The sequence below is a fragment of the Jaculus jaculus genome, chromosome 7, assembly GCF_020740685.1.
Source record: "Jaculus jaculus isolate mJacJac1 chromosome 7, mJacJac1.mat.Y.cur, whole genome shotgun sequence".
Lineage (NCBI taxonomy): Eukaryota > Metazoa > Chordata > Mammalia > Rodentia > Dipodidae > Jaculus > Jaculus jaculus.
Genome location: NC_059108.1, coordinates 87,066,190 through 87,088,563, shown reverse-complemented (window position 1 = coordinate 87,088,563; position 22,374 = coordinate 87,066,190). Strand labels below are relative to the sequence as shown.

Here is a 22,374-nt window from a genome sequence, read left to right as displayed (position 1 = left end):
AGATGCACAAGGTGGCACATGCATTTGGAGTTTGTCTGCATTGGTTGAAGGCCCTGGGGTGCCCATTCTCTATCTGCCTCTGTTTCTCTCAAATAAAGTAAAAATAAAGAAAAGAAAAAAGAAAATCTTGGGGCTGGAGAGAGAGCTCAGCAGTAAAGGTGCTTACCTACAAAGTCTAAATATCCAAGTTCAATTTTCCAGTACCCATGTAAAGCCAGATGCTTCTGAAGTTCATTTATAGCAGTTGGAGGCCCTGGCACACCCATTTTCTCTTTCTTTCTCTTTCTCTCTCTCCCTCCCTCCCTCCCTCCCTCTCTCTCTCTCTCTCTCTCTCTCTCTCTCCTTTCTCTCTCTCTGTCTCTCTCTCTCTCTCTCTCTTTCTCTCTCTCTCTGTCTCTCTCTCTCTCTCTCTCTCTCTGTGTGTGTGTGTGTGTGTGTGTCTTCCTTTTGTATCTCTGCTTTAAAATAAAAGTATTTTTTTTAAATCTTACCTCTTACATAGATTAAAAATATCATGGGTACTTAAACTTTTATCTAACTAGGTATTAAATTGTTCTGGTAACAGTATGTCTTAATGAAAGTATCAGGGTTTCTAATGCCACATGTGTTAGTATAATGTCAATAACATTGTGAGAAACTAGAGAGGAACTTTATTATTAGTTTTAAATCCCCCACAGCAACAGAGAAACAATGGCTGAATAAGTAAGTAGGCTGGAACTGAAGAGATGGCTTAGTGGTTAAGGCACTTTCCTGTGAAGCCTAAGGACACAGGTTCAATTCTCTAGTACCCACATAAGCCAGATGCACAATGGGGCACATGCATCTGGAGTTTGTTAGCAGTAGCTAGAGGCCCTGGTGTGCCCACTTTCTCTCTAAATAAAATATTTAAAATAATAATAATAATAATAATAAAACATTTTGAAAAAAAATAAGTAGGCTAACTGACAGTGAGTGAATGCAAACACATTTGTTTAGCTGGCTTTTGTGGTTTTAAGACAAGATTTCACACCATAGTCCAAGGTGGCCTGGAACTCACTTATGTAGCCCAGATTGGCCTCAAATTTACCCATCTTCCTGGCTCAGCTTCCCAAGAGCTGGGACTATAGGTGTGAATCATGACTGTCTGTAAACACATTTATAATTTAATATAAATATATATTTGTAATCCCACAACAGTGGAAAAATATTTAAATTCCACCAACAAACACTTGACAAATAAAGCTAGAGGATATAGAATCCACTATATGGAAAATAATTTTTCACTTTCCTACCTGCTACCTTTGTACGAATTTGCATATTTTCTTGTAAAGTTGCCAGTGGTTCCAAATACTCTGGTGCTTTTCCAGCTGTGACTTCTTGTAGTTTTGCATCCACCTGACTTAATCGTTCTTTATAAAGTCTTAACAAAGCAAAAATTGAGATGTTACTTTAAATTTCCCAACAAAGGCTAACAATTTTCCTAATACCATTCATATTCAAATACCCTATCATTATATTGTTACCCATGTGTTGTTGCTATTATTACAAGTAGAAAACTCAGTTATATTGTTTCATTTTATGTACATCATCATACAGATAGTGGTCTTTTTTTAATCAGTATTACTCTTCAATGGTTAATTTACAATACAAAAATATACAACTGAAAACTAAGCCTACTGGCTCGTACCTGTCATCCCAGCTATGAGGAAGATGAGGCAGGAAGATAATCTAGGACTAGGAGTTCAAGACCAGTTTAAGCAACATAGTAAAACTCATTTTAGCACTCAATTTTTTTTATTACATATGTGTATGTATAATTTGGAGGAGGTGGTAAGAGTATGGTATATGCACATGTGTGCAACACCCTTTGTGTTTGCCTGTAGCAGAGTGCACTTGACTGCCTCTCATCTCACCCTAAGACTGCTAGGAATGCAGACATTCACTACAGCATTTAACTTTATGTGGGTTCAGAGAATCCAAATTCAGGTCCTCATGCTTACATGGCAAGTGCTTTCACCACCAAGCTATCTCCCCAGCCCTGTTTTTTGGTTTTGGTTTGGTTGGTTTGGAAACAGTGTCTCACACACAAACACACACACACACACACAGCCAGGCTGGTCTAAACCTCACTATATAATCTAGGCAATCATCCCACTCACAAAGCTCCTACCTGAACTTCCTGAGTGCTGGAATTACAGGGGTAAGGCCCAAGGCTTAGCTCCTACACTGTGTTTAAAAAGAACAAAATGAGCACTGGGGATGTAGGGTGCTTGTCTAGTAGGAGTTCAATACCCAGTACCACAAAAAATGAGTAGGTCTTCCTAGCATGCAGAGGTGGAGGCAGGGGGATCAGAAGCTTAAGGTCATCCATGGCTACACAGTGAGTCTGAGGGTAGCTAGGATACATGAGAACCTTTTTGTTGTTGTTTTGTTTGGTTTTTTAAATTTTTTTTTATTATTATTTTGAGTGACAGACAGAGAGAAAGAGGCAGACATATAGAGAGAATGGGAGCACCAGGACCTCCAGCCATTGCAAACAAACTCCAGACGTGTGCACCCCCTTGTGTATCTGGCTAACATAGGTTCTGGGGAATTGAGCCTCGAACAGGGGTCCTCAGGCTTCACAGTCAAGTGCTTAACCACTAAGCCATCTCTCCAACCCTCAGTTTGTTTTTTAAAGTGATGAAGGTTAAGCCCAGCAGCTACAGAACACATGACTTGGTATAGCCAGTACATCTCAAGCAGAAATGAAGTGTTACAAAATGAGCTACTCAAGGGATAAAGAAGTAAAAAATGGGAGCTGCAGAGAGGGACACTGAGGCAGATGGGTGACAAGTTTGAGGACAGCACAGGGATATACTGTAATGCATTGTTAAAAGGAACAAAGACAGCCAGGGATAGTGACCCATGCCTTTGATCCTAGTATTGGAAGGCAAAGGTAGGAGGATCACCGTGGGTCTGAGGACAGAGGACAGTCTGGGACTACAGAGTGAGTTCCAGGTCTGCCTGGGCTACAGCGAAACCATACCTCAAAAAAAAAAAAAAAAGACAAAAATGAACAAAGTGAAGGGAAGAGTGTGTGAAATGCTCAAAATGAAAAATGTCCCTATTAAAAAAATTTACACTAAGAGGACTTCCGGTTAAGATGGCGGCGTAGGTACCACGCCAAAGCAGCCTAGGGGGGAAAAAGACCAAAAAAACTCAGCAAAATACACACTTTTACTAAAAAGTGAGGTGTATAGGAAATTGAGGCGGCAGCGGAGAAGTAGAAGAGTTATAGAGCATCCAGAGCCCGCACAGGCGGGAAAAGCGGCTCCGGCAGCTCGGCCAACCCCCGCAGCCGCGGCACAGCAGAAAGCCGCCAGACTCTCGGCTCGAGCGCAGGAAAAGCCAGGTGCGGGATTTTCCCCTCACACAGCACTCTCCGCAACTCGGGAAACATGAGGAGAGAGCAGCAGCGAGCAGCGGAGGAGAAGACCGCGAAATAGAAGAACGCGTGGAGCAGCGAGACAACCAGAGCAGCCGCGGCTCCCTCCCCTCCCCCAACGCCTGAACCCAGCTCCAGCGAACACAGCAGCGGCCCGGGACCCGGCCACGCCAACTTGGGCTGACAGCGGGACCCAAGCAGGAGCACAGTTCGGCAGCAACTTCAGCGGCTCCAGCACCGGTACCAGCGGCCCCAGCAGCAGCGGACCCAGGAGCGGCAGCGGCGGCAGATCCCGCAGCAGCGGCTTCGGGGGGAGCAGCGGCGGTGGACACGGCAGCGGCAGCTTCAGCAGCGGTGGTGGCTCCGGTGGTGGCAGCTACGGCAGCAGCAGAAGCAGCAGCAGCGGCTCGGTTTGCCCCGTAGGAAAAGCAAGTGCCCAGCTCCAGAAATCAGAACAGCAGCCCGACGACCCAGGCAGCAACTTGACTGAGACCAAAATCACCCAAGGTAACTGGGATTGCACCAGGGAAGGGTCTCACTTGGTCACAAGCTGACTTGGATCCCTCAACAGACCAGAAATCTAAACCTCTTTGTTGATAGAGGATCTGGTCATTATAATAACTACTCTTGCATACATTCTCGGGGCTGTTTCTGATTGAATGTGTACAGTGTTTAGTTAAGTTTTAGAATCTACCTGTATTTTATTCCACTCAGCCTGCTTGAATACTCCTATAGCAGGGAAACTCAACCCCTAAGAACATCTTTGTAGATACTCTGAGAGTCTTAAGAGCCACACCTAATACCTTAAGGTCCTACCCTGAAAATATATTACATCAAATCAATTGATACAGCTACGAATACACAGCTAGCTAGAAAATCCAAGCATTAACTTAATCCAAGATGCAAAAATATATACATTATAACACAAGAAACACTAAAAAGCAAGACGATATAAATCCACCTAAAAGTATTAATGCATCAGAAATGTCCTCCAGTGAGAAAGAGTTAGAGGAAATGCCTGAGAAAGAGTTCAAAAGAATAATTATAAATATGTTCAAAGAGGTCAAAGAACACATGAAAACAATCAAAGAAGAAATCAAAGAGGAAATCAAAGAGGAAATCAAAGGAATCAAAGAAGAGGCAGGACACCAACTTAATGAAATGAAGAAGGCAATACAAGACATAAATAGGGAAATAGAAATAATTAAAAAAAAAACAGTCAGAATTACTAGCAATGAAGAACACAGTTAATGAAATAAAAAACTCTGTAGAAAATCTCACCAGTAGGATGGATGAGGGAGAGGACAGAATATCTAAGCTAGAAGACCAGGTGGCAGACCTAATGCAGTCCAACAAAGAGAAAGACAAACTTATAGAAAAGTATGAGTGGGAATTTCAAGATATTCGGGACACTATGAAAAGATCCAATATAAGAATTCAGGGCATAGTAGAAGGAGAAGAACTCCACTCCAGAGGCATAGTAGGCATCTTCAACAAAATCATAGAGGAAAATTTCCCCCAAATTGGGAAAGAGGTGCCAATACAGATACAGGAAGCCTTTAGAACCCCAGCCAGACAAAACCCAGAAAGAACCTCTCTCGCCATATTATAATCAAACTTCCAAACACACAAACCAAAGAAAAAATATTGAAAGCAGTTACAGAGAAAAATCAAGTTACCTACAAAAGCAAGCCCATCAGGATTACAGCAGATTATTCAACACAAACTTTTAAAGCCAGAAGGGCTTGGAGTGATATATTCCAAGTTCTGAAAGATAACAACTGTCAACCAAGGTTACTTTATCCTGCAAAGTTACCCATTCAAATAGATGGAGAAATAAAGACATTCCATGACAAAAGCAGGTTAAAGGAGTATTTGAAGACAAAACCAGCTCTACAGAAAATACTTGATAGAATCCTCCATGCTGAAGAAAAGGAAAAGCACACATATAAGGAACCTAGAAAAAACAAGCTATACTCAAATACCAGTTAACAGAAGAGAGCACAGGTAGAACCAGTAACACACACACACACACAAAAATGGCAAACATAAATACACACCTTTCAATAATATCGCTTAATATCAACGGTCTCAATGCCCCAACGAAAAGACATAGATTTGCAGACTGGGTTAAAAAGCAGGATCCTACAATTTGTTGTCTCCAAGAAACTCACCTTTCTACAAAGGATAGACATTATCTTAGGGTAAAAGGTTGGAAGACGGTGTTTCAAGCAAATGGGCCTAGAAAACAAGCAGGGGTCGCTATCCTAATATCAGACAAGGTAGACTTTAGTCCGACGTTAGTCAAGAAAGATAAGGAAGGTCACTTTATATTGATTAAGGGCACACTCCAACAGGAAGACATTACAATCCTAAACATATATGCACCTAACATGGGGGCTCCCAAATTCGTCACACAAACACTATTAGAACTAAGGTCACAGATAACACCAAACACAGTGGTGGTGAGTGACTTTAACACCCCACTCTCATCAATTGACAGGTCATCCAGGGAAAGAATAAACAGAGAGGCATCTGGACTAAATGAGGTCATAGAAGGAATGGACCTAACAGATATATACAGGACATTTCATCCAAAGGCTGCAGAATATACATTCTTTTCAGCAGCACATGGAACATTCTCTAAAATAGACCATATATTAGGACACAAAGCAAATCTTAACAAATTCAGGAAAATTGAAATAATTCCTTGCATTCTATCTGACCACAATGGAATTAAACTACAAATCAGTAGCAAGAAAGGCTATAGGGCATACACAAAATCATGGAAACTAAACAATACACTACTAAATGATGAGTGGGTCAATGAAGAAATCAAAAAGGAAATCAAAAAATTTATAGAGTCAAATGATAATGAGAACACAACATACCAAAATCTCTGGGACACAATGAAGGCAGTTCTAAGAGGTAAATTTATAGCCTTAAGTGCCTATATTAAGAAATTAGAAAGGTCGCAAGTAAACGACCTAATGCTTCGCCTTAAAGCCTTGGAAAAAGAAGAACAAGGCAAACCAAAAATTAGTAGACGGAAGAAATAATAAAGATTAGGGCAGAAATTAATGAAATAGAAACAAAAAGAACAATCCAAAGAATTAATGAAACAAAGAGTTGGTTCTTTGAAAGGATAAACAAGATTGATAAACCCTTAGCAAATCTGACCAAAAGAAAGAGAGGAGAGACACAAATTAATAAAATCAGAGATGAACAAGGTAACATCACAACAGATTCCAGAGAAATTCAAAAAATCATATTGACATACTATAAAAACATATACTCCACAAAGTATGAAAATCTGAAAGAAATGGATGATTTCCTTGATCTATATGACCTACCTAAATTAAATCAAAATGAGATTAATCACTTAAATAGACCTATAACAAACATGGAGATCCGAACAGTTATCAATAATCTCCCAACTAAAAAAGCCCAGGCCCGGATGGATTCACTGCTGAATTTTACCAGACTTTTAAGGAAGAGCTAACACCATTGCTTCTTAAGCTTTTCCAGGAAATAAAAAAGAAGGAATTCTACCAAACTCCTTCTATGAGGCCAGCATCACCCTGATACCAAAACCAGGCAAAGATAGAACAAAAAAAGAAAATTACAGACCAATCTCCCTCATGAACATAGATGCAAAAATTCTCAACAAAATATTGGCAAACAGAATACAAGAGTATATCAAAAAGATCATTCACCCTGACCAAGTAGGCTTTATCCCAGAGATGCAGGGATGGTTCAACATACGCAAATCTATAAATGTAATACATTACATAAATGGGTTGAAGGACAAAAATCACATGATCATCTCATTAGATGCAGAGAAAGCATTTGACAAAATCCAACATCCCTTCATGATAAAAGTCCTACAGAGACTGGGAATAGAAGGAACATATCTCAATATAATAAAGGCTATTTATGACAAGCCTACAGCCAACATATTACTAAATGGGGAAAAACTGGAAGCTTTTCCACTAAAATCAGGAACAAGACAAGGATGTCCACTGTCCCCACTTCTATTTAATATAGTTTTGGAAGTCTTGGCCATAGCAATAAGGCAAGAGACACACATAAAAGGGATACAAATTGGAAAGGAAGAAATCAAGTTATCATTATTTGCAGATGACATGATTCTATACATAAAGGACCCTAAAGAGTCTACTAGCAAGCTGTTAGAGCTGATCAAAACCTACAGCAATGTAGCAGGATACAAAATAAATACACAGAAATCAGTAGCCTTCATATATGCTAACAACAAACACACAGAGGATTAAATCAGAGAATCACTCCCATTCACAATTGCATCAAAAAAAATAAAATACCTTGGAATAAACCTAACCAAGGAAGTAAAGAATCTATACACTGAGAACTTTAAAACACTCAAGCGAGAAATTGCAGAAGACACTAGAAAGTGGAGAAACATCCCTTGTTCCTGGATTGGAAGAATCAATATCGTGAAAATGGCAATCTTACCTAAAGCAATCTACACATTTAATGCAATCCCTATCAAAATCCCAAAGGCTTTCTTCATGGAAATAGAAAAAACAATCCAAAAATTCATTTGGAATCACAAAAAACCTCCAATATCTAAAATAATACTGAGCAACAAAAAAGAGGCTGGTGGTATCACCATACCTGATTTTACCCTATACTACAGAGCCATAGTAACAAAAACAGCATGGTACTGGCACAAAAACAGACATGTAGATCAATGGAACAGAATAGAGGACCCAGATGTAAGCCCAAGTAGCTATAGCCACCTGATATTCGATAAAAATGCCAAAAATACTCATTGGAGAAGAGACAGCCTCTTCAGCAAATGGTGTTTTGAAAACTGGATAAATATCTGCAGAAGGATGAAAATAGATTCTTCTCTCTCGCCATGCACAAGAATTAAGTCCAAATGGATTAAAGACCTTAACATCAGACCGGAAACTGAAACTGCTAGAGGAAAAAGTAGGGGAAACCCTTCAACATATTGGTCTTGGCAAAGACTTTCTGAATACAACCCCAATTGCTCAGGCAATAAAACCACAGATTAACCACTGGGACCTCATGAAATTACAAAGATTTTGCACCGCAAAGGACACAGTGAAAAAAGCAAAGAGGCAACCTACAGAATGGGAAAAAATCTTTGCCAGCTATATATCTGATAGAGGATTAATATCTAGGATATACAAAGAACTCAAAAAGTTAACCAAGAAGGAATCAAACAAGCCAATCAAAAAATGGGCTATGGAGCTAAATAGAGAGTTCTCAAAGGAAGAAATACAAATGGCATATAAGCATCTCAAAAAATGTTCTACGTCACTAGTCATCAGGGAAATGCAGATTAAAACTACATTGAGATTCCATCTCACTCCTGTCAGGTTGGCCACCATCATGAAAACAAATGATCATAAATGTTGGCGGGGATGTGGAAAAAAAGGAACCCTTCTGCACTGCTGGTGGAATGCAATCTGGTCCAGCCATTGTGGAAAACAGTGTGGAGGTTCCTAAAGCAGCTAGAGATTGATCTACCATATGACCCAGCTATAGAGCTCCTAGGCATATATCCAAAGGACTCATCTCATTTCCTTAGAAGTACATGCTCAACCATGTTTATTGCTGCTCAATTTATAATAGCTGGGAAATGGAACCAGCCTAGATGTCCCTCAACAGATGAGTGGATAATGAAGATGTGGTACATTTATACAATGGAGTTCTACTCAGCGGTAAAGAAAAATGAAGTTATGAAATTTGCAGAAAAATGGATCGACCTGGAAAGTATTATACTAAGTCAGGTAACCCAGGTAACCCAGGCCCAGAAAGCCAAGCGCCACATGTTCTCTCTCATATGTGGATCCTAGCTACAGATGACTGGGCTTCTGCGTGAGAATGAAAATACTTAGTAGCAGAGGCCAGTAAGTTGAAAAGGAGACATAAAGGGTGGAGAAAGGAAGGGAGGAGGGTACTTAATAGGTTGATATTGTATATATGTAATTACAATGATTGTAATGGGGAGGTAATATGATGGAGAATGGAATTTCAAACGGGAAAGTGTGGGGGTGGGGAGGGAGGGAATTACCATGGGATATATTTTATAATCATGGAAAATGTTAATAAAAATTAAAAAAAATATAAATAAATAAATAAATAAAAATTTACACTGAGACTATAGTGAACTCCAGGTCAGCCTGACCTAGAGTGAAACCCTACCTCGAAAAAATAAATAATAAAAATTTACAGGCCAGGTGTGGTGGCTCATACCTATAATCCCCAGCACTTGGGAGGCAGAGGTAGGAGGATCACCATGGTGAGTTCAGGGCTACCCTGAGACTACATAGTGAATTCCAGGTGAGCCTGAGCCGGAACAAGACCCTATCTCAGGTAATAAATAAATAAATAAATAAACAAACAAACAAATAAAAAGGGGAGCTAGAGAGATGGCTTGGCAGCTAAGGTACTTACCTGAGAAGCTAAGGACCCATGTTCGACTCTTCAGATCCCATGTAAGGTAGACACACAATGTGACGCAAGCACACAAAGTCACACATACACACAAGGTGGCACATGCATCTGGAGTTTGGTTATGGTGGCTAGAGGCCCTGACACAACAATTTTCTCTCTCTCAAAATAAATAAATAAATCTGGTGCACAATGTAATGCATGCATCTGAGGCTCATTTGCAATGGCCAGAGGTTCTGGCACCAGATTAAGAAAAAAGAAGAAAAGAAATAAAATTATACCATATATTTCCAGGCCAAAATTACATACTTTGGATTTTTTTAGATTTGTTCATCTATCATGGATTAACATGTATATATTCAGGTGTATTACCAATGAAAGTTAAAAGGAGAAATGGGAAAAAAAAAGTAGATTAATACAGTAAATCTTTCTCATTTCAGTCAGGTAATTCCAGGTAAAATAAGTAGATTTTATACTTGTCTCATTTTTTTTTTAATTTTTTGGGGGGAGGGGCAGTTCTGAGGTAGGGTCTCATGCTAGCTCAGGGTGACCTGGAATTCATTATATAATCTCAGGGTGGACTCGAACTCTCAGCAATCCTCCTACTTCTGCCTCCCAAGTGCTGGATTAAAAAGCATGTGCCACCACGCTTAGCCTTTTTAAACATTTTTTGAGATAGGATCTGATATAGCTTAAACTAGCCTCAAACTTGCTATGTAGCCAAGGATGATCTTGAATTTCTGATCTTCCTGCTTCTACTTCTCAAGTGCTGGGATTATAGGCATTGGCCACCACACCTGGTTTTATGCAATACTGGAGATCAAACACATGATCTTCATGCATTCTACACAGGAGCCACATCCTCAAGCCAGGTTTGGTTTGTTTATTTATTTATTTATTTATTTATTTATTTATTTATTTATTTATTTATTTATTTAGAGACAGTTTCATGTAGCCCAGGCTGGCCTCAAATTCACTATGTAGCTGAACATGACCTTGAACTCCTGATTCTCCTTCCAAAGGCTGGGATACACAGTGATGTGCCACCACATCAAGCTACTGAATGGGTTCCCATTAACTTAGGCTTCTGTAGGAAAGAGAAAAAGATTAAGCTGTGAAGTTATGAAGAATGCATAAGCTAAAACAACCAGCTTATTAAAAGAAACTATTTGTTTATGTGTTTTTAAGAGAGAAAGAGGCAAATAGATGAGAGAGCAGGGGAGGGAAAGGGAAAGAATGGGCACATCAGGGTCTCCAGCTACTGGAAACAAACTCCAGACACATGTGCCACCTTATACATCTGGCTTATGTGGGTTATGGGAAAGCGAACCTGGGTCCTTAGGCTTTGCAGACAAGCACCTTAACCACTAAGCCATCTCTCTAGCCCTGAAACACCAGCTTTTGAATAAACTAAGGTGTTTCACAAGTTTCTGTTTTGCATTTACAGTCCCTGAGATGTAGCCATATGTCCAAAGCACTCTTTTTAGAAGCGTTTAATTTTTAGTTTCTACCTGCATTTATGCTATCTTTTCTCAAATCTTGGTGACCTTTGTTGAGCACAGTGATGCACTCAGGAAGTGAAGACAGGAGGATGAAAAGTTTGAAGGCAACCTAGCCAACAGAGCAAAACCCTGTCTCAGCAAAGAGAACTTACAGAAATCCATTTTAGTGTTACCAATCTCACATAAGAGTTGTCTGGGGACATGGGGAGAGCCAAACATGGTGTTACACAACTGCAATCCTGGATACTCAGGAGGCTAAGGCAAGAGAACAAGGTTGAGACCAGCCTAAACAACTTTCTGAGACCTATCCAAAACTAAATATAGCTCAGTTACAGAGTGCTTGTCTAGCCTGTGCAAAGCCCTGGATTCAATCTCCTATGTCACAAAAATTAAAATAAAATAAAATAAAATAAAATAAAATAAAATAAAATAAAATAAAATAAAATAAAATAAAATAAGGGCTGGAGAGATGGCTTAGCAGTTAAGGCACTTGCCTGCAAAGCCAAAGGACCCAGGTTTGATTCCCCAGGACCCACGTAAGCCAGATGCACAAGAGGGTGCACGCATCTGGAGTTCGTCTGCAGTGGCTGGAGAACCTCGTGTGCCCATTTTCTCCCTCCCTCTCCCTCCCTCCCTCCTTTCCTCCCTCCCTCCCTCTCCCTCCCCCCCCCATACCTGCCTATTTCTGTATCTCTCTCTATCTCAAATAAATAAATAAAAATAAAATATTTTTTTAAAAATAAGAGGGACTGGAGAGATGGCTAAGCAGTTAAGGTACTTGCCTACAAAGCCAAAGGACCCAGGTATGCCAGATGCACAAGGTGGTGCATGCACTTGGAGTTCATTTCCAGTGTCTGGAGGCTCTGGCACACCAGCTCATACTCTCTCAGCCTCTTCTTTCTCTCAAATGAATTAAAAAAAAAAAAAAAGTATTTTAAAAGAAAGAAATAGAGGGACTGGGAAAATGGCTTAGCAGATACAGCATTTCCCTACAAAGCCTGAGGACCCAAGTTCAATTCCCCAGGACCCACGTAACCAGACACACACAAGGGGACACATGTGTCTAGAGTTCATATGCAGAGGCTAGAGGCCCTGGTGTGCCCATTCACTCTTTCTATCTGTCTCTTTCTCTCTCATGAGTAAATAAAGCCAGATGCACAAAGTGGCACATGCATTTGGAGTTTGTTTAAATCAGCTAGAGGTCCTGGTGCACCCATTCTGTCTGTCTGTCTTCTCTCTATCTCTTTCTGCTTGCAAATAAATAAGACTATAAAAAAAGAAAACTTTAATCCCAGTACTCAGGAGGCAGAGTTAGGAATATCACTGGGAGCTCAAGGCCAGCATAGAACTACAGAGTGAGTTTCAGGTCAGCCTGGGCTAGAGTGAGACACTACCTCAAAAAATCAAAATAAATAAATAATACAATACAATTTAAAAGAGAAGGAAATGTCAATGTCTAATAAGTATTCAACACATGCCAGCCAAATAGCAAAGAATTTTACATGTTGCTCTTCAATCCTCAAAGTTGATAATGAAAACACTAACATTATTAGCTTTTTTTTTTTTTTTTTGGTTTTTCAAGGTTAGGGTCTCACTCTAGCCCAGGCTAACCTGGAATTCACTATGTAATCTCAAAGTCGCCTCAAACTCACAGTAATCCACCTACCTCTGCCTCCCAAGTGCTGGGACATTATCGGCTTTTTAATGTGTGTATGTATGTGCTTACTTATTTTTCTATTTGTGTGGCTAAAATCAGTCTCAGGGCCTCCTACATGCTAAACAAGCATTCTACCACTGAGCTATACCACGCAGTCCATTCAAATCATTCTATTTATTTACTTATTTATGTGTCTATGTATGTATGTATGTATGTATGCATGCATACCGGCCAGGTGCACCTAATCATCTTAAATCAGTAACGAAACCTAGATTCAGGGGTCTGGAAAGATGGTGAGTAGCATCACATGTGGCATAAGCATGAGGACTGGAATTTGAACCCTGGCACCCATGCCATGCCTGTCACTGAGTGGGGCAGAGACAGAGGAATCGCTGGAGCTCCCTGGTCAGTCCTAACCAAACAAGAGTGAGCTCCAGGTTCAGTGAGAGACTCTGTCCCAGGGCAGTAAGGTGGAAAAACAACAGAGGACAGCATTTAATGTCCTCCTCTGGCCTTCACATGCATGAACCTGGTACACTCATCTTGTATGAACATACACCACATGTGCGTGCATGCATGTGTATTCACACACAAAAAGAAATATTCTCTTATTCCTAAATTTAGAAAATGTTATCTCTGGAGCTAGAAAAATTGCTCAATGGTTAAGGTGCTTGCCTGTAAAACCTAATAACCTGAGTTCAACCCCAGCACCTGCATAAAGCCATATACACAAAGGAGACATATGTGTATAGAATTCATTTACAGTGGTAAGGGCCCTGGTGTACCCATTCTCTATCTGTCCTTCCCTGCTTGCAAATAAATAATTTTTTTAACAAAAATGGTGTCTCAGCCAGTCCTGACACAAGCCTATAATCCTATCTACTCCAGAAGCTGAGGCAGTTAGGATTGCCAAGTACAAGGTCTGCCTGAGTTACAAAGAAGGTTCAAGGCCAGCCTTCAAGACTCTGTTTCAAAGTAAAATGAGGACCAGGGATATAGTTCAGTGGCAGAGCACTTGCCTGGCATGTACAATGTCCTATATTCAATCCTCAGTATTGAAAAAAAATTTTTTACAAAAAGATGAATGATGCAGAATAAAATCACAGGGGCAGCAATGGAAAACATTTTAATAATCACCATCCACATGCAAGTGGATATACTCCATCCCACCCCAAAAAATCTAGCCCCAGCCCTCTTCAGTTAATGAGGTCTCTGGTAGGTAAACACTAATTGAAGCTTCTTTCAGATCAGATCAGCCTATTCCACAAAACACAAAAGTGGAAACAATATAAATGCTCTTGTGCTAGTGGGCATGAACTATAATTGACATTCAGTGACAATGACCTTCTAAAGTTAATACTTACTGATCTTTGAGATCTGTAAATTGTTTCTCAAGATTAGACATTTCATCTAAACATTCCATTCTTCTTCTTTCACAATCTTCATCATCCATTTCTGTTCATAAAAAATAAAAATAAAAAGACAAGTATCAGATATAAAATTTAAGCCAGGCGTGGTGGCGCACACCTTTAATCCCAGCACCCAGGAGGCAGAGGTAGGAGGAATGACAAATGTTCAAGGCCACCCTGAGACTACATAGTGAATTCCAGGTCAGCCTAAGCTAGAGCAAGACCCTACCCTGAAAAACAAAAAATAAAAAATAAAAAGATAAAATTGTTTCAAGCCAGACACAGTGCTACAAGGTTATAACCCTAACACTCTGGAGGTTGAGGCACAAGAATCTGGAGTTCAAAGCTTCCACATGCAAGCACCCACAAGTGCATGTGCTCCCACACACACGTGTGACCACAAACATACACAAAGACAATTCCATTATGTATACCACCAGGTATTAGACTGCTACAGTGCTCTAACTGTTCCCTCTCCCCATATTACAGTCAGTCATTGAGAAGAGGGCAAACATGGAGGAAACAAGCAAACTTTAAAAGAAAGCAACTGTTAATTACCAGGTCTGTCCTATATTCCACATCTTCTATTTTTATACCACATATATGCAACACATCAAAATAACTGAAGTAAAAATTGATCTGCATCTTGATCTTCAAGTACAAGAAAGAGTTGAACTGTGTTGTTATTTTCATACAGCAATGAAAGTCTTTATAATTTTCCAAAACAAAATTAAAGTATTTCTGGTTCTTATTACCTTACTTTGAGGCACTTTCAAAGCTGGTCCCTGGGCTGAGTGGTACAGCACTTGCCTACATGTTCAAGGCCCTGGGCTCAGTGGGGAGTGGGAGGGACAGGGCCATGACAAGGATACAGACAGCACACGCAACACTTGGTCCCTCAAATGATGTACTTTCCAAGTTCCCTGGATATGGCCATAGTATCTGCTCAGTATCAAAGTTGGAGAGAAGCAAACAGGAAGTTTAACATGGAAGACATGGTGGAATAGAAATAATTGTGGAAGAAGCAAAACTATGCTTTAAAAACTTACTTTTAAACTGGGCGTAGTAGTGCATGCCTTTAATCCCAGCACTCGGGAGGCAGAGGTAGGAGGATTGCCATGAGTTAGAAGCTGCCCTGAGACTACATGATGAGTTTCAGGTCAGTCTGAGCTAGAGCAAGACCCACCTCAGGAAAAAAGAAAAAAAAAACAAAACTGACTTTTAGCCAGGCACAGTGGCACATACCTTTAATCCCAGCGCTCAGAAGGCTAAGATAAGAGAATTGTGGTAAACTCGAGGCCAGCCTCAGACTATAGAGTTAATTCTAAGTCAACTTGGGCTCAAGTGAGACCTTACCTCAAAAAGAACAAAAGAGAAAAAAAAAAACTAACTTTTAGGGCTGGAGAGATGGCTCAGTGGTTAAAGGTGCTTGCTTGCAAAGCTTACCAGCCTAAATTTTGATTCCCCAGTAGCCACATAAAGCCAGATAAACAAAGTGACTCATGAGTCTGGAGTTCATTTGCAACAGCAGGAGGTCCTGGTAGGCACATACTCTCCCTCTCTCTGACTTTCTCAAATATTTTTTTTTTAATTTTAAAACTTTTAGTTCAAATTACTATTGCAAACTTTATAAATTACATTGTTCACTGTTTTATATGATGTGAATTGTAAAAAGTTAGGAGCAGGAGAAATGGCTCAGCAGTTAAGGCACTTGCCTTGCAAAGCCTAACAACCCAGGTTTGAATCCCCACTACCCATGTGAAGCCAAATGCACAAAGTGACACATGCATCTAGAGTTCGTTTACAACACTTAGAAGGCTTGGTGTGCCCATTCTTATTCTCTCTCTCTTTTCTACCTCCCTCTGCTTGCAAATAAATAATTTGAAAAACAAGTTAAAAACCACAATAGAAAGCATATTCTAATTAAGAAAGAATTATAACAGATGCAGGGTTTTTGGTGTGTGCTGTTTTTTGTTTTATTTTTGCAAGGTAGGGTTTGACTGTGTAGCCCAGGCTGACATGGCACTCACACTGAAGTCCTAGGATGGCGCTGTACTTACAGGGATCCTCAAGAAGCCTCCTGCCTCCACCTCTCGAGCGCTGGGATTAAAGGTAGGCACCACCATGCCTGGCTGGCTGCTGGAACATTTGAAGATAAAAAAATGCTTGACTCCTGGGCTACCCAGCAAGGCACTGTCCTCTACCATCTACCTCAGAGAATGCTTTACAGAGCTAAGAACTGTATTCAGAATCAACATAGTCTTTATGTTCTCCACGTTGTGCAAATTATATACTAATTTTGATGTCTCGCCTACTTCCATGGTTAGGCAGATGACCTCAGAATCATTCTTCTCATTCCAGGCAGGCATCTGCTACTTTGGCCATCCTTGATTAAGTATATCCTCACCTCAACAGCCACACACACACATTCTCTCTCTCTCTCTCTCTCTCTCTCTCTCTCTCTCTCTCTCTCTCTCTGTGTGTGTGTGTGTGTGTGTGTGTGTGTGTGTGTGTGTGTGTTTGTGGTTGTGTGTATCTACGGGCATACTGTGGTCATCCTTGTTTAAGTATACCATCACCTCAACAGCAACATGCCCAAAACAGTATGTGCGCGTATGTATGTGTTATGGGCATATTGTATACATGGGTCAGCATGCACAATGTGGAGGTGAGTGGACAGCCCTGGGTGTCTTCCTCAGGAATGCTATCCACTTCTTTTGAAGACAGGGCCTCTCATTGGCCTGGAGCTCACCAATCAGGCTAGACTATGTGGCCAGCAATTCTAGTGGTCCTACTATCTACCACCGTGCTGGGATTACAAGCATGAACCACCACATGTGGCATTTTGCATAGATGCTAAGAAGCAAACAAAAGCCCTCCTGCTTGCACAGTTACAATGCACTGAGCCATCCCCAGCTCCCAAGCTCCCAAGAGACTTTATCTTCCATCCTCATCTTTCTGTTTCTGTTGAAGCTTACCCACCATTCTCCCAGTACCCGAGTTTTCCTCTTGCCTTCACTCCTAAACTTGCATTCACAGTCCTGTGGGGGTTTATTCTGTTTTCCTTTCTTTGAAATCTTTCTCATCTATGCCTTCCTTTTCCTTTCTTAGCTCAAGTTGGTCTCCCAACCAAACTGGTTTTCTCACTCTTCACTAAGCCTTAAACTCTGGCCTTTGCACTGCTTACATTCCTTTTAAGAAACATTCGACTTTACCACACCAATCCAAATTATTCAAGACTATTAAGGTAATCCCACCTACTTCAACTAACTGATCTGACCACCTAATTCTGGAAGTCAGTCTTCTACCTCCAAATTCCAATAGTATTATTTATAGTCGAACATTTATTTGACAATGTAATCAAGTCGTGGCTTATGACAGCTCTTTTACTGAGCCCAGATATCATAACTATCCATCATACTGCATAGTGCCCAGTACTAACAAACAGAAGTCACTCATAAATATTAATTTTTGGATGGCTGACTTATTGAAATTACATTCTTCCATGGAGATGTGCCCTCTGACAGGGAAACCTGACAACGTGTGGGGGTGATAACAGACCGTCATCACTGCTTTCAGAGCAAGACAAACAAGTCTCGCCTCATCCTCACCATATGAATAAACTGAGGAGATTTCTGGTAATCACAGATAACATTCATTCCTTTGGCTATCAATTCCTTAAAGCTTATATAATTTATTCTTTGTGGTGTCTATCTACACCCTTCCAACCCTCCCCCCAAAAAATGAAAGCACCCCAAACTAGAAAATAATAAATAGAAAAGACGTAAGGCAGTGTCAACACTGTCAAAATCGGACGATTTAAAAACCTATGAAGATTCAAACTCAGTCCTGATCTAGGTCCCTTTCGTCTTAAAAACTTCAGGGACATACTATAAATCCAACAGTTCTCAAGGAAGTGTCCCCGACCCCCAGGAGCGCTGACGTAAAGTGCAGGTGTGAGGCAAAGGTTGACTTAGTGCTAAGCCGGCCGAGGACCTCTGCACAGGGTCTCGAAGATGGAATAGATAAGAGGCCGGCCGGCGGACTAGGAAAGGACACACTTCCCCGCCGCACCTGGGTCGCTAGCCCTGGGCACTGCTCCGCGGCCCCTAAGGACCGGTCACGCCCGGAGCTGGACGGCTCGGTGTCTCGGAGCCGGGCCCGTGGAGGCCCGCGTCGCCCCGGAGCGCGGCAGCGACCCGCACCCCACGCCCCACGCCGGGTCCGGGGCCCCCACGGGCCCGGATCCAGTCCCCGCCCCTTCCCTCTGTCCCCGCCCCGCGCTCGCAGCAGGGCGCAGCGGCCGGCGTGAGCTAGACGGCCTGCCCCGCGCCCCGCGGGCCCTCGGGCTCCGCGCACGGCGGCGTCACGCACCTGAGCTGTCCCCATCCTCGGAGACCGACGAGCTCTCTGTGTCCTCGTCTTCGGAGCTGCTCCCCTCGTTTTCCGCGTAGTCCACCTCCATCTCATCGTGATGATTCGTCTCCTTCTTATCCCCTCGGGAATGGACCGGCATTTTCCAGCCGCGCCGTCGCTTCCCACTCCCGGCGCCCAGCCCGGCCACCGCCGCTTCAATGAAGGGCGCGCCGAACGCCCCGACCCACCCCGCGGCCGAGCTCGCTTTGAACCCCTCGGACTCCTCCCCACCCCCGGCCGGGGCCTCACAACCTAACCCGCAGGCTCTGCGCTCCGAGCTCTGCCATTGGTGCAGGCTGTCCCGGAGCCGGGGGCGGGGATTCTGCCTCAGGGGCTGGATTGGTTGCCCATAATTACGGCGCGGCCTTCCGGTGCATTTCGGGAGTTGTAGTCCTCAGTGCTCAGCGCTTCAGGGACCGTGGGTTTGAGTGGCTCCGCTGAGGGAATCACTGCTTGCCTCGGACTTCAAATCCCACAAGGCAAGGAAGCTGACAAACTCGGAACACCGTTTATAAACTAAACAGAAACAGATTGTGCGAATTTGGTCTGTACTTCCTCTTTTCCCGCCGACTGATTGTGTGATCTCCCTGACGACTCAAAAAGTTACTGTAAGATGTAAAGACGTCTTTTTGCCAGAGAAGGACTTTGCCTAGCCTTTGGGCTTGGAACACTTCGGAATCCTCTCTTCTACCTTAGTCGTACCTTTATTACCACGAATAAACTATTAACATTGAATTTAAGTGTAGGAAATACCTTGTGCTTTATATGTTGCACAAATATTTAAATAATTCTTGAAATGTTTGCCAGCATAAACACAGAGGAGAAGGAACTTTTATCTTGGCATTTTCATGTATATATGTGTGTGTGTGTGTGTGTATATATATATATATATATATATATATATATATATATTTTTTTTTTAAATCAGATGAAGTCAAACAGTACCACCGCAAGTCTTGATTTGAATTCAGTTTCCAATAAAAAAGAATACCTATTTTACTTACAGATACTTAGAGATGTTATATTTCCTCAAGGAGCAAAATGTAAGACGCAATATAGCTCATATAAACATTATAACATAACTCATATTCAATAACCACATTCAGTTATCTACTTCTCACTACATTCTACAAAACAGAACTCTTTTTGCCTGTGTGTGTATGATATGTGTAGTGTAGCATGTACACAATGTGTGAAAATGTGCACACATGTGTAGGCCAGAGGAGAACATTGGAAAGCAGCCCTTCATTGCTTATCCATGTATTTTCTTGAGATCAAACTTCTTCTCTGAACCCCTAACTGCCATTTTCATGAACCTCATTGATCTATGGTGTCTACTCCCACAGGACTAGAATTACAGGTATTTATGGCCAAACCCAGATTTTAACTTTGTGCTGAGGAATTGAACTCAAATTTGGGCCCCAGCAGAAATTCCATTCTCCATCATATCCCCTCCCCATCTCAATCAGTCTCTCTTTTATTTTGATGTCATGGTCTTTTCATCCTCTTATTATGGTCTTGTGTAGGTAGTGTCAGGCACTATGAGGTCATGGATATACAAGCCATTTTATGTCTGGAGGGAGCATGTTGTAAGGAGTCCTACCCTTCCTTTGGCTCTTACATTCTTTCCGCCACCTCTTCCGCATTAGACCCTGAGCCTTGGAAGGTGTGATCAAGATCTTACTCAGTACTCCAGTCACTTCTTTCTAGTGCTATACCTTCTGAGTCATCCCAAAGTCACTGCTATCGAAGTTTATCTACCCAAAGTGAGAGTACCATTAATATAAGGGTATAAATATTAAGAGAAGTGCTTACTGAAATATCAATATTTATAACCACTGTCAAGTGCAGCTATTAGGATTTTTGTTGTTGGGGGTGGTTTATTTGGAGAGGGGTCGAGGTAGAGTCACATTCTAGCCCAGGCTGACCTGGAATTCACTATGTAGTCTCAGGATGGCCTTGAACTCAAGGTAATCCTCCTACCTCTGCCTCTCAAGTGCTGGGATTAAAGGCGTGCGCCACCACGCCCCACTCGGAGCTATTGTTTTGTTCCTATTTCTTTTTGCTTGTCGGGAGTTTTGATGTATGTATGTTTCTAGTATGCATATGTGTGGGCACAAATGTGTGTACATGCATGTGGAGGCCAGAGATTGACACCAGGTGTCTTCATCTATCACTAACCACTTGATTCTTTGTGACAAGATCTCTCATTGAACCTATAAATCACTGGTTCAGCTAGACTGGCCAGCCAGTAAGCCCCAGGGACCCCTGTCTCTGCCTCCTAAGCTCTGGCATTACAAGAACTCACCACCATGTCCTTTAAAGCGAACATGGTGGGGAACAAACAAAGGTCCTCATACTTGTGCACTAAGCACTGTACTGACCCAACCCATTTGTTTGTTTTTTGAGACAGGATCTCAGTAACACAGGCTGGCCTTGGACCCATGGCACTCTTCCTGCCTCAGTCTTCTGAGTGCAAGTGCAGGCATGCACACAATGCCTGGCCTTGTTCTTTTGTTTTTAAACTACAGATGTGGGCAAAAATTCAGGGCTACAGTTGATCTTTATTATATCAGCAGCTAGTACAATGTGTACTAAATATGAACAACCACTTAGATTCTCAACACTCTATGTGCCAAGCACTGTCATATGTTAAAGTGAGTTAATTCATTCAAACAATTCTGAGAGTTATTATGTCTTTCATTTTATAAATTAGAAAACTCAGACACAGAAAAGTTACAATATTTGGCCAGATCACACAGCTTAGAAGTAACAAATCTAAGATTTGAATTTAGGTAGTCTGTCATCACAGCCTGCATGCAACCACTGGCAAACAGTGCCCCTGAGTGAGTGCCTTCTGCTGTACAAAAATAAGCATAAGGATTTGGGCATGGTGACTCGACTATAATCCTAGCACTGCAGAGGCTGAGGCAGGAAGATTGCTATGAATTTGAGGCTGTCCTCAAACAGAAGGGAGTTGGAGAGTACGAGGCACAGATTCAAGCCCTGATTCTCCAAACAACCCACTGACTAAATGTGGCAAAATACATCTCTGGCCAGTTGTAAAACAAGAACTTTCCATAGTGTTATCTTCAAATTCTCTTCCAGCTGTAAAATTTTTGTGATCATTAAATCCATGTTTAAATCAGAAAAGTAATGGAGTATTACATTAGAATTGCATATTGTATTTTGCTGAAGGGACAAGTTTCCTAACCCCAAACAAGTTTTTTTTTTCTTTTTTATAATTTTTTTTGTTTATTTATTTGAGGGTGTCAGACATAGAGAGAAAGAGAGAGAGAGAGAGAGAGAGAATAGGCACGCCAGGGCCTCCAGCCACTGCAAACGAACTCCGGATACGTGCGACCCCTTGTGCATCTGGCTAACATGGGTCCTGGGGAATCAAGCCTCGAACCAGGGTCCTTAGGCTTCAGAGGCAAGTGCTTAACCACTAAGCCATCTCTCCAGCCCCCAAAAAAGTTTTTTTAAAGACTCCAGGCCAAGGAGAGACCCTGAAGATGA

The 22,374-nt window shown here is 41.6% G+C and overlaps 1 protein-coding gene across 4 annotated transcripts in view; it reads right to left on the bottom strand.

Moving 5' to 3' along the window:
• Window positions 1–19,069, bottom strand: part of Brms1l (BRMS1 like transcriptional repressor) — a 59,099-nt gene extending 40,030 nt beyond the window's left edge. For all 4 annotated transcript variants that reach the window (XM_045155383.1, XM_045155385.1, XM_045155384.1 and 1 more), the window contains exons 1-3: window positions 18,814–19,069; window positions 14,395–14,485; window positions 1,272–1,399 (exon numbers count right to left, since the gene is read on the bottom strand). In XM_045155383.1, coding sequence (XP_045011318.1) covers window positions 1,272–1,399; window positions 14,395–14,485; window positions 18,814–18,955 — 361 coding nt within the window. In that variant the 5' untranslated portion in view covers window positions 18,956–19,069. The remainder of the gene's footprint in view (window positions 1–1,271; window positions 1,400–14,394; window positions 14,486–18,813) is intronic.
• Between the last annotated feature and the right edge of the window lie 3,305 nt (window positions 19,070–22,374).